Source organism: Limulus polyphemus, unplaced genomic scaffold (genome assembly GCF_000517525.1).
Source record: "Limulus polyphemus unplaced genomic scaffold, Limulus_polyphemus-2.1.2 Scaffold356, whole genome shotgun sequence".
Classification (NCBI taxonomy): Eukaryota; Metazoa; Arthropoda; class Merostomata; order Xiphosura; family Limulidae; genus Limulus; species Limulus polyphemus.
The window spans coordinates 512,378-529,647 of NW_013665966.1; the positions used below are offsets into that span (position 1 = coordinate 512,378).

At 30.1% G+C, this 17,270-nt stretch overlaps 1 protein-coding gene across 1 annotated transcript in view; it reads left to right on the forward strand.

The window, feature by feature from the left end:
• LOC106457648 (poly(U)-binding-splicing factor PUF60-like) overlaps positions 1-17,270 on the forward strand; it is a 57,263-nt gene that overhangs the window by 35,842 nt on the left and 4,151 nt on the right. The window contains exons 4-10 of the mRNA XM_013917082.2: positions 6,624-6,670; positions 9,239-9,452; positions 11,124-11,251; positions 12,615-12,683; positions 13,699-13,801; positions 14,129-14,257; positions 16,427-16,592. Of these exons, the coding sequence (XP_013772536.1) occupies positions 6,624-6,670; positions 9,239-9,452; positions 11,124-11,251; positions 12,615-12,683; positions 13,699-13,801; positions 14,129-14,257; positions 16,427-16,592 (856 nt within the window). The remainder of the gene's footprint in view (positions 1-6,623; positions 6,671-9,238; positions 9,453-11,123; positions 11,252-12,614; positions 12,684-13,698; positions 13,802-14,128; positions 14,258-16,426; positions 16,593-17,270) is intronic.

Genomic DNA, 17,270 nt, shown 5'->3' on the forward strand with positions numbered 1-17,270 from the left:
ATTACAGTTTTAGATATTTAGTTTATTTTAGAAAATAGGATTGCCAATTAGTTTGTCCTCAGTCAGCCAAAAACTAAATTTTCAAATAGAAAATTACAAAATATGGGTAGAATAAATCCAAACACCCAAATAATGGATTCTGAAGATTATTATTAATAATTAAGTTACAGTTTAAACTACTGTGAAGTTTTAGTTGTGCTATTATACAAAAATAATACACATCGGACACTACATCAAAACTTCTCCACATAGACAGTAGCCTAGTATATTATGATATCAATCATATCATAAATATTTTAAATAATAAACACCATTTACCTTTTATCCAAAAACCTCCTCTTCCATATAAATACAAAGACAACATTCAGAAACTCAACCTTCAAATTACATAAGCTTATACATAATTTTACATTCATGAGATTGGAGACTATTCCTTAGTCCACCTTCAGGTGATAAATTATAAAGTAAAATTGTTAATGAAGTTAATAACAAACAAACTGCACTATTCAGTTCATTTAAGCTAAGTTGAATTTCTGTTATGTGCAATTCCCATTCATTATTTGCTTTTTTAAAACTTTAAATTTCACTCTATGTGTAGCTTCATTACATTCATTTAGCACATGATTTGTAAGTCTGCAGAATTTTGTTTATTTGATATTTGCATGTTCTTGTACATGAGTTTAAATTCACCTTGTAGTGGATCCAATATAACCCAAAGAACATTTAGAACATTTATAGTCATGTACAAAATTATTTTGAGTCTTGAATATTGATATTCAGCCTTTTAAAGTTGCAAAATTGTTGCATTGTGCATACACTACAATCGTATTTAAAGATGTATCTTGTTGATTTGTAACTAAAATTGCTAATTTACATGTGTATGGTAATAGTGAATTAATGGAATAAGCCTATAAATAGAAACAAATGTAAAGTCCTTACAGAAGCAAAGAATGAACAAGAATTGCACATAAAAGAAAGTCTATTGATCATTTGACTACAACCAAGGTAAATGAATAAAATATTGCAGTTCACTTGCTATTAACTATATATAAGTGATTTTGCTTTTTTCATCTTTATGATGTACTTCTGTATAAGGAATGAAAAACTACAACTGATAGTCAAGTAACTCATATCAGTGCCTTGCACGTAATAAAATGTTACATTTGAAATATAAATGAGATTATTGATTTACAAATTCTTATAAAAAGTATGATGAAAGCCTTCACTTAGGTATTAGTGTCTTGTGTTAAGTTATTGTTACTTCTACATGACTTGTAATTAAAACAAATTATTTTCTTAAGGGTACAAATATTCAAGTATAACATACATTTTTAAATTCCTTTTCTCTTTTCAGTGCTTGCATTTTTTCTTTTCTCATATGATTTAAGAATTATGCAAATGACTAATCTAATTTACCTAATCAGATTTCTTTAGATATGTCTAACTGAATTACAATAGCAAATAACTGTAAAACTCTAGTGCAATTCTGATTCCATTTTAGAAGCTAAAAAGAAATTAATAGTGTGGCAAATTTACATTTTCAATTAATATTTTTTGAAGTTCATGTCTTCAGATACTATGTGATTATGTTATCTTAGCTTGTCATAGTTTGTTGAATAAAAAACCCTAAATTAGTAAAACAATTTTATAGTGGTATGTCAGAATGTATTTTTATTATAAGTGACTGTTTACAATTGTTCTTGTAACTGTGTAATAAAATACAATGCAAATAGCATACTTATAATTTTTTTTTTAAAAGCTAAGAACTTGAGGTTAAGCATTTTGATATGGAAGTAAATTTTTTTTTCACATAAAGTTCTTGATGACATTAATGACCATTAACATTTTAATGTGTGTTTGTTTTTATTGTAAAGGAAAAAATAACTTGTAAAAGTACCTACTTTTTTACTGAATGAAAACCAGTTTTAGGTAGTATGATGTGTTTCATCATTATTCTCTTGAGAAGCAGAGTTATCTTAAGTTAAATTTATATTTTATTGGTATTTATTGTTAGTATTAACCTAAAACCTGAATATATGTAGTTATTTAAGTAATTTGGTAAGATGATTTGATATCATTTGTTCTCAAGGTTAGTAGCCTGTAGAATCATCTACATCTATTTATTAATTTGTTACTTTTTTTTAAATACCCAATATTAATTACTAACTAATTTAATAAAATCCTGAGAAGGATTATTTCTGTGTTAGTAGTAGCTGGGCTTTGATCCTGAGTCTTCTTTATAGAAAATCTTGGGTGTTACCCACTCATCATTGGTTTCCTCCATTAGGACTTGAATCAACTAACTTATTTGATGGCTTTCAAAAATGGTATCCAAGTATTGTTGACATGTGGACTAGGTAGCCTGTGTTATCATTTATGTAGATATAGAAGGCTTCTTTTATTTTTATTTTTCCCATGTTTGTCTCATATCTCATTAGGTTGGTATTATTTCAACTTAGTATTATGGTCTTTGGCTTTAGGTTGCTTGTGTTTCTGCTGTACTCTTTGCTTGATGGTTATTGAGAGTATGTATCTTAGCCCAAGTACATTAAACAATTAGATTACTCGTGTTTTTTTTATTATTAGTGTATATACCTTAGCCCAAATATATTTAACAACTAGGTGGTTTGTTTTGTTGATGGCTATTGTTAATATTTACCTCAGACTAAGTACACTAAGTAAATATGTCATTTATGTTTCTGTTGTATCCATTATTTTCTTGATGGTTATTGTTAATATTTACTTCAGACCCAGTCACAAAAATGAAAGGATAATGAGGATTTGATATGTTTTTTTGGTTTGAAGAAAAAAACACAGAGACATTCAATACTGATGAAACTTGTTTGTTAAAAATTCATTTACAAATAACTAAAAAAGTAAAATTAACAAAAACTGCCAATATTTGACTGCACAAATATCAGAGAAAAAATAAGTTATTGAGATGAACAAACTTAGCAAAATGAGTCTTTAGCAGCTGGTAGGTCCTTCTCTGTTGTTTCTTACTTCTCTGCACATATTCCCCTTACTTATGATGACATTTTGGATGACTTGCTGGGGTAGCACAATCCACTCTTGGACAGTCTTAAGAGAGAGTTGTCTGTCTTTCACTGCTCTCTCTTTCTGGCATAGCAAGCCCCAAGCATGTTCAATTGGGTTTAGGTCTGGTGACTTAGTAGACCTATCTAGTACCTCTATTCCTTCATCCTCAAAAAATTGGTCCATAATTCTGGTGTTGTGAGGATGGGCATTATCCTTCTGATATATGAACTCATCTCCGATAGCACCAGCAAAAGGGCGAATAATGGATAACAGGATCCCATCCAAGTAACATCTTGCTGTGAGGGATCCTCCATCGATTGCATAGAGGTCTGTATGTCCCTTTATGCAGTTGCCATCCCCAAAGCCATCATTGTGGACAATGTTATGAACCAAATATCATTTCCAGACCCTCACATGTTGATCATTTGATGATACACAGAACCTGCTCTCATCTGTAAACAGTACAGAGGTCCATTACTGAAGGGTCCAGGTGACATGTTCCTGGGCAAATTCCAGCTGGGCTGTTCCTTGTCTTGGGGTTAGTACAGGGGCTTTAACTGGTATTCTGGAGTCCAGCCTCATGGAACCTCTTCATGACCATTGAGCATGAAACATGCACTCCAGTGGCTTGCTGAAGCTCAATCCCAAGGCTCCTAGTGCTATCGGTTTATAAGGGCTAAATTCTGCAGGTACTAGTTGTCAGCTACACCTGTAGCCCTTCTGCGACCCTGGCCTCACCTCCTGGTGTATGCTGCTCTAGCCTAGTATCTGTGCCACAATCTACTGACCACAGATTGTGACACCCTATGATCTGTGCCACCTCAATCTGGATGTGTCCCAGCTGAAGCAATGTGATGGCTCTGCAAACTTCAGTTTCATTTAATTGGTTTTCAACAGTTTGCACACTCTTTGCAAAAGGCAAGACCAGCAAAAAAATCCATAAAGTTAGCATTATCTCAACAATAAACATCTTTTCCTAATTAATCAAAACTAGCCTTTTGTTTTGCAGAATTTGAGTCATTTTTCATAAATGCCTGTTGCATAAGGAATCATTGGTGCATTAACTTGCAAGCCCTAGGTAGGATTAGTGTAATCCTCTGTAATAAACATGCTATATTTGAAAAAAAAATTGCAGACCAAAGTATATACAAATTTAAACAAACCTCATTATAGCAAAAAAAAATTTTGGGTCTGAAATTAGGTTTAAAAATAACTTTCAAGTCAATCTGAGGATAGTTAAAGTTACATAATGTTTCATGATAAAAGAACTATTAAGATATGGTAAATATTCTTAATTGATTTGTTTGTCAAGCCACCCAAAATACCTACTCTACCCAAACTTTCTTTGTACACTTATTTACCATATCTTAGAAGACAGAGCTCTTTTATCACAAAATAGTTGAAAAAATTATATAACTTTTACTATCCTCCAATTCACTTGAAAGTTATTTTTAAAACTAATTTCAGACTAAAAAATTTTTTCCACTACAAAAATCATGTGCCAACTGCCCATTGTTCAAACCTCATTATCCTTTAAGTTTTGTTAGTAGTGTATATCTCAGACCAATTACATTTAGCAACTGTGTGGTTTGTGTTTATTTTGTTCCTATTGCTTGCTTCATGGTTATTGTTAATACATACCACAGACCAAGTATATTTTGTAACTATGTGGTTTACATATAGCAACTTTGTGATTTGTGTTTCTGTTGTACCTGTTTGCTTTATTGTTAGTTTATACCTTAGCTCAAGTACGTTAACCATCTACATGGTTTCTGTTTCTGTTGTACCTCTTTGACTAATTGGAACTATTGTTTACTTGATAGTTATTCAGAGTTAGCATAGTTTTTTGTAGAATAGTCATATTTCCCCTTCCCATCTAATTATTTTTTCCTACCAATAATATTTTTATTGGTATATCAATTTTATTATACAGTACAATTGCTATAAATTTGACCATACTTATCACATAATTATGCCAAAATTACAACACTTGAACAGCTGAATGTATAGTCTCTAATCTCCACAATTGCACATGTCAGATGTGTTTGGCCATCTATTATAACATTTTTTGTAGATGTTTTCATACCTCTATATGCCAGTGATGAAACTTTGTTATATAGAAAGCAAATGGTAGCTTCAGTATTTTGAATGTAAGGTAGGTTTGCTGTGAAGAAATTTTCATTAAAAATATATGGGACTCGCACTGTTTTTTTTATAACTAAGCTTATTGTCCCCATTATTATTTTTTTCACCATTAATTTTCAATTAACCTTTTATGTAGTACCATTTCAAAATTTGAACTATATTGCCAAAGAAAAAACATTTAAATAATTGAACATCTTCATTTTCCTTAATCACCTTAGTTGAGCATCATGTAATAATTTCTACCAGAAGAGTTGCTAAAAATATTCAATAAAAGTTATAATTAATAATAGTTAGTCTTAATTATGAGTGACAGGCACACTACAGAAAGCCTCTGTGACCACGCTGCCTTTTGTCATCAATTGAGTGTCCTCACTATTAGAGGTGTTTTGCCTTTATCCCAAGAAACATCATATAAAGTTGGGCCTGCTAAGCATCAGAACAGAATTATCATATGTAAAGCTTCATGTACCATGCTCATTGCATTTAGCCAATGTAGATATTACTATTTAAGGAATTTAGTAGTATATTTTAATTTAGCTAATAGTATAAATAACTGAAATACATATTGAGTTAATGAAATTTAATACTGTAAGTTATATAAACTTGCATCTTATTTAGTATGTGGTACATTCACACTAGATGTCCACTAAACAATAGTACATCCTGTGTGTGTATATGATTTCTCATGGTACTGGACAAGTTCTAGTTGTTTTAATTCACGAGCATATTTAGCTGCCTATTTTGACACTTCTATGTGTGGTTTTATGCCCCTTCTTGCCAGCAATAAAACTGATGAAATAAAGATAGTGGCATTGAGGATTCATTAAATTAGCTTAGTAGGTCTTTTATTAAAAAGAAAGTGTAAACTGAAAATAAACTTATCTCCATTTTCCAAGTTTTTGTAAATAACTACTGAACAAAATCAAAATTTGAAATAGTTACATTAGCAATCTACAGAATAAGCACTAAACTTACCTGAGTACATTTTGCTACTAAAGAATAAGGTGGTTTGTATTGCAATTTACTTTTCTGACTATTATTTACTTGATGCTTGTTGTTTATAACTACCTTTGAGTACATATAGTTAATATATGGCTTGTACTTTATTCTTTGTTTTCTGTTGTGACTATTGTTCGCATCATGATTTTATTAGCATATATTTAATCTAATGAGTCTAAATACTTCAAGTAAGTTTTGTTCTTGCTTTTATTTTATTTGTTATTTACTTGATGTGAATACGTGTTTTTTCTCATTTACTATTGTTTGCTTGAAGCTGACTTAGCATTAAGTTAAGCCTAAGTAACTCCAATTATTCTGTGGTAAGTTTGTGTAGTTCCTCTTGTACTCTTATTTACTTGAAGATAGCTTAGTATTAAGTTAAGCCTGAGTATGTGCAATATCTAAATTACTTACATTCTACTCTGTTTTTTCTATTGTAGCAACAGAAAACGCTTCAGCGTCACCAGGCTTTAGTACTAATGTGCAGGTTAGTAACTGAGGTGGGTCTTGGGGATGTACAAAGATGTTTTTCTTCCTTCCAGCAAATGGCAAGCCTCAGGACCCAAGTTCAACAGCAACAGGCTTTGGTGCTCATGTGCAGGTCAGCTTTTCCATACTACTACATCTTGGGTCAGGACTAGCCAGAACTTGATCTAGGTCTGTCCATTTTGGAGCTGTGGTTTTCAAGCATCTTAGCTCTACTCAGGCAGAAACTGGAGTCCGAAATTTCTTTACATTTTGTTTTAACATTTTTTATTGGAATATAGCACTGGATTAATAAAAATATATTGTACAAATGCATAAAATGTTAAAACATTTCACATAATCATTATAACAAGTAAATTGTATATTATTCAAACTTCAAAAGAAATTTTTGATGTGAACCAAAGTAATCATCTGAATTATTTCATGAACATTCTTTGAAATAAATAAAACAGATTATATGCATTCCTTAAAAGTAGTTAAAAACTTGTGATAGAAAAAAGTGTTTGTTGTTCAAGATAAGTAAAATATAAAATATGTGAAATTCTCCTGTTTAAAGTTTGAATTTTTGTTTTCAGTTGAGATATTTTAAAACCACAGTAGGAGACTGTAATGAACACTAGGAAGGACCTAGATTAAGCTTTTCAGAAATAAAAAATGTGTTTCTGGATTAGACTGGTACAGGTAGCTTGTATGCAGTAGTTGTATTACTGATGAAGTTTAATGTGATAAATGAATGAGAGAGAAATGGCATGTGAACTTTTACCCTTTTTTTTCAATTAATAGCAACTAAAGTCCTACATTCTGTGGAAGTGTACAACATACATTTGCCTTAACTCTTGTGAATTTCATAGAAAATGTATATTTATAGTATTGTTTTTTGTTATCTCAAAAGTATAATTATTTAATCTATTGTGTTTGATGGTGCACTCATCATATTTAGGTTTCACTATTTTCATTTGAATTTTACTTATATTAGAAACATCACTGCATTGTTCACCCTTGTGTAAAATGTGCTAATAATTTTTTAAAGTTAAAGTTCTATAGATTTTTGTTGAATAATTATAAAAGTAATAAAAATAGGTGTAATAAGTCATAAAAATATTAAAAACTTTGTATTTAAATTTAATATTTCTAATATATTTTATTCTTTTAATTTCTATGCAAAATTTAATTTTTTACTTTTACAAAACTTTAAGCTGAAAGAGTAATTTCCATGCAAAGAATTATATAGCTGGCTGATGTAAGTGTTCAGAGGAATAGATCTATTTTTAACACTAAGAAAAAAAAGTTAAACAAATTTCACTGTGAATAGCACAAATTATGGTACTCCTATAACAATATCATTGTAACATGTATTTGTTCACAGTATATATATATTTCATATGGCTTGAACTCATGGTTGCGGTAAGTTTAATTAGTGCACTTTCTGGATGTATTAATTAATAACTGTATTGATTAAAATATCATGCTCCTTTACTGGAGATAAAGACTTGTTTGTTTTAGTTAAATATTAATTCTTAGCTATGTTGCCTCATCAGATATGTCTTAAACCAGATTATTTAAACATGAACAAAATTGGTAATCATTACAACTAATGTTTTTAACTATTTCAGTATTCTCTCATAGCATTTCATATGAGTCATTATAAGGGTGTTTTATCATTTCTCGGGGTAATAAATGTTGTGTTATTTGTAAACTTATTCCCAAAAAATTGTAGAATAACTGTTGTATAGACCATGTTTTATGTGACAGTTTTTATGCTAGACAATCTCCTATAGAATTATTATTAACGATGTTTGTTAGTAAGAGGTACAAAAATTATTTGTTTTATTAATATTAGTTTATGTCCTGACATTAATTTAGAACACTAGATTTGTATTAGTGTATTCCTTGTAATATGAAGTACATAAGAAAATAGTTCATAGTTTCCTCCAGCAGAAAAATGTCATTCAAAATAGTTATGTATTTGGGCCTGACATAGCCTGGTGATTAGAGTACTCAACTTGCAATCTGAGGGTTGCATGGTCAAAACTTGTCAAACATGCTCAGCCATAAGGCCATTAAAATGTTACAGTCAAACCCACAATTTATTGGTAAGAAGTAGCCCAAGAGTTAACAGTGGGCAGTGTTGACTAGCTGTCTTCTCTATAGTTAGTCACTGATAAATTTGGGAAGACTGGTGCAGATAGCTCATGAATAGCTTTGCACGAAATTCAACAAACAGATGGGTATTTTATTGAGTACACTAGAAATTTTATTCACTAGTACTTTAAAAAATATATTTACTGTGTAGTATATTTATTAAATTATATTACTTTATTAATGTTAGAATGTCAGTAATTTGACTACTTTTAGTTATTATAGTAAATGCTATTATTTCTTTTCTTTCTTTAAAAAATTAATATGTTTAATTTTTTGATGATAATCTGTTGGTGTCTTTCCTAAAAGATAACTGTCCTCTGTTCTTATTTTCTGTTTAATTTCTTTAAAAGAAAAATAACTTATATTTCTCTTGTGCTTTCTTCATTAAAGATTTTGATCTGTGGTATTTTACTTTTCTATCCATTAGAGTGTATGTTGGAAGCATTAGTTTTGAATTAAAGGAAGATACCATTCGTCAAGCTTTCTTGCCCTTTGGTCCCATAAAGTCCATTAACATGTCCTGGGATCCCATAACACAGAAGCATAAAGGCTTTGCTTTTGTTGAGTATGACCTTCCTGAGGCAGCTCAGCTTGCTTTAGAGCAAATGAATGGTGTCATGATTGGAGGCCGAAACATTAAGGTATGTTTGATTTTAGAGAAAATCTGTGACTTTCAGATTTTAATCAATTCATAAGACTGTGATATTAGTTAATAAAATCATATGCATATACATTTTATAATTACATTTCAGGCAACAAACCCAATGAAAAATGAAATTAGGGTGCAAAGTAAAATGTGGGAAGTGTCAAGTGTGCCTTAGTAAGAGAAATATTGGCAGAAGTAGTTGTAGGACCCATACAATAGTATGAGTAGATTGTATATGAGATGTGTGTATGATCTCAAAGTGTTAAATCTATAAGTGTATGTATTTCAAAATCAACATAGAATAGGAAATACAAGATTGCTTGAAATTGATAGGAGCTGTCAACAAAAATGCAACCAAAAACTGTTAGAATACATGAAAGCATTTGATTCTGCAATTAATAACCTCATATAGTTATTTTACAAAACCGTCATCTACTCAATAGCATTCAGGAATAAGTCGTATGACAGATTTGATGTATCACATTTTAACATACAAATATCATAAATTCCAAACTAGTTCTCATTCTAATGCAACTCATTTCATTATAAATGTGTCAATAGTAACATGGGAAACTTAAGTGTTTTGGTCTCACATTTCTTTTTTAAAATTTTTGATTTTAGATTACTTAATGGAACATTGAGAATATACATTATTATTTCATATTGTTTTGCAAACTTCACCTGTTGATAACCAAAAGTGCTTGACTTTTCTTTTACTAATGCTATTTAAGATTTTTCCAAAAATTCATAGTTAGAATGGGTGTCATCTGTTGCCTTTATATATATTCCAAGATTTTTAATGTTTTCGAAACATGAATCTGTGTATGAGAAAACAAGAGAAACACTTTCATTTGCTAGGAACTTTAATGTACAATATGCCTTTGATGTAGAAAACAAATTTGAAATTTTGCAAACAATAAAAATATATTCATATTCTAGTGGTAATATTATTAAATTTACTTAATAAGAGAAAAACCTAAAGAATCTAAGCTAACGCATGTTTAGAACTAATGAAAATGTAATATTTATTTACCTTATCCCTATTTAAGATTTAAACTTTATTTCAGTAATCTAAACTAGAAAAACCTGCTTCAACATTGTCTCAAAAGAAAAATTATTGTGTATTGTTAGACCCATAATACAGAAAGACCAGTGTTTCATGATTGTTGAATTTCATTCCCATGTTTAAACCGCTATTCAGTAATCTAAACTAGAAAGAGCCTGCTTTAGCATTGTTTCAAAAGGAGCATGATTATGTGTATTGTTATACTCATAATACAGAAAGACCTGTATTCTATGATTGTTGGATTTCATTCCCATACACGTTTGAAACTTCCAATCGGTTTTCACTTACCTATTATAGGTAATTAATTTTGATCTTCAGTTGAAAAATAACAATTACTATCAAGACCTATATAATGAGATGTTTTTATTAAATTGAGGACATAGTTAAAATTTGTGTAGACCTTTGTTTTTATAGCTTATGATATTTTCTGCAGGACCTGTTTTTTATATAACAGTTTGTTTTAATATAAACAAGTAATTTTTGTGTAAAAATGTTGGGTGTGCTAATGATATGGAAACATTTTATCCCTCTCTACACTGTTGAAACAGTTAGTAGTAGTACAGTCTGAATGAGAAATACCATTGTAATATACTTTTCTAGATTGGTCGTCCAAGTAACATGCCTCAAGCTGCTCCACTTATAGATCAGATTATGGAGGAAGCTAAGAGCTATAATCGAATTTACATAGCCTCGGTACATCCAGATCTAACAGAACAAGAAATACAGAGGTAATGAATACATTAGGAAAACAGTGTTTGTATTAAATGAATATAATAGTATTGATGGAGGATATGGATATTCTATGAACATTGATAATGGTAAGGATAAAAGAATTGTTGTAGGTGATAAGTATACAAGACTATTATAGAAACATTATTGGTGATAACAAATAAACATTTTGTATGGTATTGTAAAAGAACTGCTGTTGATGTTAAATGTAGAGCATTGTTGGTGTTAGTTAAAATACTAAAAACAAAAGCTTGTTGAATGTAATGAATACTTCAGAAGTAATGTTGGATTTTTGTAGGTGACAAGTTTTGCAGTGACAATTTAATTTTGTAACAAGTTATCCACATTTTCATACTAGATTTATATTTATTATGTAATGCTTAATTAAGCAGTTTTTTAATACCCATGTGGTGTTTGTAATTAGTAACAACAGTTATTTTGGTTTCTTGTTTTATGTCTAACATAATTTTGAGTTTAATTAAAAAGAGAACAGAATAGGTTACATATAATAATATATAAGATTGCAATGACAAAACACCAATACATATTTCATAAATAAAGCAGTTTTCTTCATGTGAAGACTTAGTGAACTATTTTTATGTAGTAAAATATAACTAACAATTTTCAGTTTTGAAAGATTTTGTTAACATAAATAATTCACGATGGCTTGAAATAAAACAGTTAAACTGATATTGTTTCCAGTTGTGTTTTCTTTATGTGTATAATTAGTTTTTAATATATGAACATTGTCTTTAACTGACACCTGTATGTTCTTGGTTTAAGAGTTTTATTTAATTTTAAGTAAGTGTTCACTTTATGTCCTCTCACGAATGATAAGAAGTAAACTAAACAGTCAAATGTAACTTTCTATGTAATTACATGTATTAGCCTTATTGCTAGAAATTTAACTAGCTTTTGAAAATATACTTTTAAAGAGAAAGAACTTAATAAGAATTTATTTCTCAGGATGTATTTATTTGACTATAAAATGTGATGATAGGTGTAAGACTAGCTTAGTCATTAAGTATTTGTTTATTTGTGCATTGGAAGAGAAAACGTATAGCAAAGTTCAGGTTTAGCCTCTTACAACAGATTAGTTCTTTAATAAGTTGTACGTGCTGGTGATCAGATAATTCTATAACAAAGTAGAAACATGATAAAGTCACTAATAACTATTTTCTGTAGAAAATATAACTTTTAATAATTTGTTTACATCCTGAAGAATGAGATAATATAACACCTAAACAAGTTGACTTTATTGAATATGTGTTTTAGTTTTGATTTTACATTTCCTAATAATTGCTAATAATAGCTATCTGAAACCCTTTATTGAGCAAAGGTAATAAATTTGTTTGTCTTTAGTGTTTTTGAAGCCTTTGGAAAAATCAAGTCTTGCACTCTTACACCTGGAGTCATACCAGGAAAGCACAAGTAAGTGACAGATGTTCTGTACAGTTGATATGCTAGTAGTTTCAAGTGTCTTGAGATGTTGCTATCCATTCAATAAGGTGGATGTATGTTATAAATTCACCCTATATGATTGCTGTCTGTGCTGGCCACCCTAGTGTAAATATTCTTGGCTTTAAAAATAAATAAAAAATCCCGGCTGACCCCAAACTTGTTGGGATTAAGGTCGTTACAACAAAGAAGAAATATATGTTCTAAATTATCAAATTGTATGACATTACTCTGTTATTAACCTAGTCTTACCAACAATTATTTTTATAGTATCCACGTTTGTGTAAGTATGTTACATCTGTTCAACTTCAAAAAAATAAAAAGGTTAAATTTGTAAAGCTTTTTGAACAATTAACTTCTAATTTTTGTTTTGGTTGCATTAAATTTGGATACAAATTGTTGTGTGTGCATGTTTGTGTACAGATTGAATAAAATAAAATTTCAACTTTACCAAAAATACAATTATTGCAAGATACAATGTTAGTTGACAGTTCCTAGTCTTCTACCCTTTTTCAGGAAATATACAAGGTAATGGTGTTCAAGATAAGTACATGTGTTATTGCTATTTATTCCCCCAACTCGATCCCCACACTCTTAAGGTTGGAATCTTATATGGCCTCATTAAACCTTTAAAACATTTACCTGATATTTAACTTCTAAACTAATATATATATTTTATTAGTTTTAAAAAAGTTTTACTGTTGTGGACAATAAGAAAACATTATTCCTTAGTGACCATGTAGGCTGCAGTTAGTATTAAAAATATTCAGTAAAAAATAATCAGTAAGAAAACTTAGTGTGTTAAACAATATCAATTGATATTTATATCTAGTAACCACAACTACGCCAGTATCACATTAATCTAGTGAAGCCCATCTAACAATTTGTATTATCAAGGATTTTTGTCTCTAATATGAAAGATGAGTAATCATTAAATAATGTAGCAGATCATCTAATTTTATCATAATGACATTATTTGTACTTCCAGAGGGTATGGTTTTATTGAGTATGAAAATTCTCAAGCAACACAAGATGCTATCAATTCCATGAACCTATTTGACCTTGGGGGACAATACTTACGAGTTGGAAGGGTAGGTTTATATTTTGATTAAATTAATATATAATGTCTGAATTTCTTTTTTCTGACCATAAGTTCATATTTAGTAATACTCTGTAAAAAAAAAGGAACAGTAGTTTTTTGTTTTTTTAATGTTTGTGTTATGATGAATTTATACTCCACTAATGCTATTCGTGTTCTAAGTGTGCTTGTGTAGTTTTCAAGTGACTTGATCAGATGGTCAGATTTATTTTGTTTACTATCAGGTTATTAGACCTGATGTTCTTCAAGATCCAAATGTGGGATTTTATGTAATGCCTAAACTGCCTTAAGAAACTGGCCTTTTTTTTTTCTTACACAGGCAATTACTCCTCCTAATGCTCTACAAGCTCCAAGTGTTAGTGGAGTTATGCCAACAGCAGCAGCAGTAGCAGCAGCAGCTGCAACAGCTAAGATACAAGCTATGGATGCTGTTGCATCCAACACCATGGTAAGTATTTTTGTTTAACCTTCAGTATATCAGGAAGTAATTACATATATTTGACTACAACTTGTGTTACTTAGCCTTAATTCATAAAACAGTGTGCTTCACTTGTCATACTTATTCTTTGTGCATGAAGTGATGTGAATATTTTGTTTTTCATATTATCGGCATTTTAAATATGGTGACTGGATGAGTTCGGCCTTTCCTAAGGCAAAATTGCACCATTGAATGTAAAACAAGAAGGAATCCTCAACAGCCACAGCACTTGAAATTCTTTTAGACAGGATTAGAGTAAATTCATCTATGAGACCTTGAACATGATCAAATACATTAATAAAAAAGTTTGACCTCCTGAGCCAGAACTGTAATTAGATCTCCAATCGGTCAAGAGATGCGGGCTATGAGATGCTATGCCACGGCTAAAAATTATGGAAAATAACCATGTAGTCATTCTTCCACACATTAAAAAAAAATACTTCAAAGTTGAAGTTATTCAATCAAAAAACGTTTTATTTCATTTTATATATGTAAAAAATGTTATTGCAGATTTTGATTATAGAAGAATTTAGAATGATATAAGAATCTGTAATAAAATCTGCAGCAAAATTAAGCATTCTAATTGGTATTAAGACAATGTCACAATGACGTCTTTTCATGTTTTCAAAGCTGCAAATTCATACAAGTATCACATATAAAAATAAGATATTTTATTTGTAGAAGCTTCATAATTGTTGAAAATCAATTTAAATTTCAATCTTTATTTTTGTAACACAATAAAACATACCACACAACAGGTGTGTAAAATATTCCACCCTGCTGTTTTAGAAGCTAAAATGCTAACAACTCAATGAAAATCTTACTTTTTTGAGGTAATTTGCATCTTTGCAGATAATATGTACTATTTTATTTATAAGTATAGCATTTCTGTTATGGGGTAAGTTATTTTCTATAATATAACTGTGATCATTGAAAAACCTTTGATTCATCCACCCATTTTTATTTATTCTTATTGAGAGCCATGGCCTAGTGGTTAGGGTGCTCATCTCACAATCTTTGGGTCACATGTTTGATCCCCATCATAAACATGCTAGCCCTCTCAACCATGGAGGTGTTGTATTGTGACAGTCAATTCAACTATTTATTGGTAAAAAGTAGCCTAAAAGTTGATGGTGGGTAGTGTGGGCTAGTTGCCTTCCCTGTAATCTTGCACTTGAAAATAAAGGATAGCTAGTGCAGATAACTTTCAAGTAGCTTTGCACAAAATTCAACAAACAAACATCCAAAACAAACTTATTGAGAGCTTTCTATTTTAAAATGGAAAAATACTTCATGAAAAAGTACTTATATTTATCTTGGTTATCATTGTAATGTATATCAGTACAAAAACATTATACATATACAAAGGTGGCCAAATTAGAAAATATGCAAAGAAAAATACATCACATCTGTGATAATGTACTGAGATGCTAAGTTAGATTTTGTATTATCTGATTGGACTAAGTGTTCTATCTGTAATCTTAAGTCACAATGCCAAATTATATAATCTTTTTTACATATTATTTAGTAATATGAGTTTTATACTGATGTCACATATTTGTACTTTTTACTTTGCAAAAAATCAAGTTTAATAACTTATTAAAGTGTTTTCTTTAGAATACCTACAAAACTTAAGAGTAAACTTAATCAAAATCTAACAATTCCATGTTTGCCTTCATATGCATTCTTCAGTTTTTGTCTGATTAGTAGTGTGAGTTGTAGGTGAGTTTGAAGCATTTATTTAAATAAAAAACTTAACAGCCTTCACCCTAAACATAACAAAACCTAGACATTTTCTTGTGTCTAAACTCTAGATATCTAAATTTAAACCATTAATTATCTGGTATGATGGCAGTATGAGAAACTAATAGTTTCATAACTTACACATTTTACTTTAAAATTACAAAACCTGCAGGATGTGTTGTTGATGGAGAGACAATTCTAACAACATTAATGTTAAAAGTGAACAAAGTTAAAATTCCAGTAACTTCTATCAGTGTAAGTCAGAGCTCACAATATTTATATATATTTTTACATTATTTTTCTGTGACTTTTGATACTGTTCTTTTATAATTTGACTGAACCACACCTGTGAGTTTTATAAATTCTACAGTAATTATGCTCTGTTAAAACTTTTAGTCACTGGAAAGTCCACCATCAATACCACTGGTGTGTAAAACAGTTACAAGTCCTATCATCCCCCCACCAGGACTAGCTGTACCAAGTGTTGTTTCTCCTGTTCTAACAACATCAGCAATTTTACCTCAACCAGTTATGGCTGCAAGTGCTCCTGGAATTATCACAGGTACAAAAACCTTCATATATATATATATATATATATTTAATGGCTTGTCCCATTTTTCAATTAAATGTATGTTTTATGTATTTAGACAGTGGATTTAGTTTTTGTCTTTAGACATTTGACTATACTTAAAGTGCTTGTATATATATATAATGAAATAATAAGGGTTGACATATAATTGATATCTTGTCCACTATATTAGCAACTATTCCATTAAATCTACTTACCAGTGTTATAACATAACCATTCAGCATGATTTTCATTAATTAAAACTTTCTCCCATCACCTTCAAGCATAGTGTTCCAGCAATATTTCAAAGTAAGCATTGTAATTCACTAACCAGATGTTAAAGTTTTAGAATACTGACATTTTAATAACTAACAATTCTGCATTCCTCTTCTAGTTTTCTTATAGAATCTATATTATTATTCTGCTTGTTTGTATGTACGACCGTTACGCTTTCTGACTGAGAACCTGCTGCATAAGCATGCATAGTTAGAATGTTTCCCCAAGAAAATCCGCACGTGCACATTATTCACTCGATGGCAAACAGTCTGCCTGTGGCAGAGAGCTTCAAAGCTCAGTGATCAGGTTGCTACAATTGCTGTAGGAAAGAGGGAGTAACAACAAAAGGGGAATGTAAATATCCTTACTAACCATTTTTTACAACAGAATATTAAA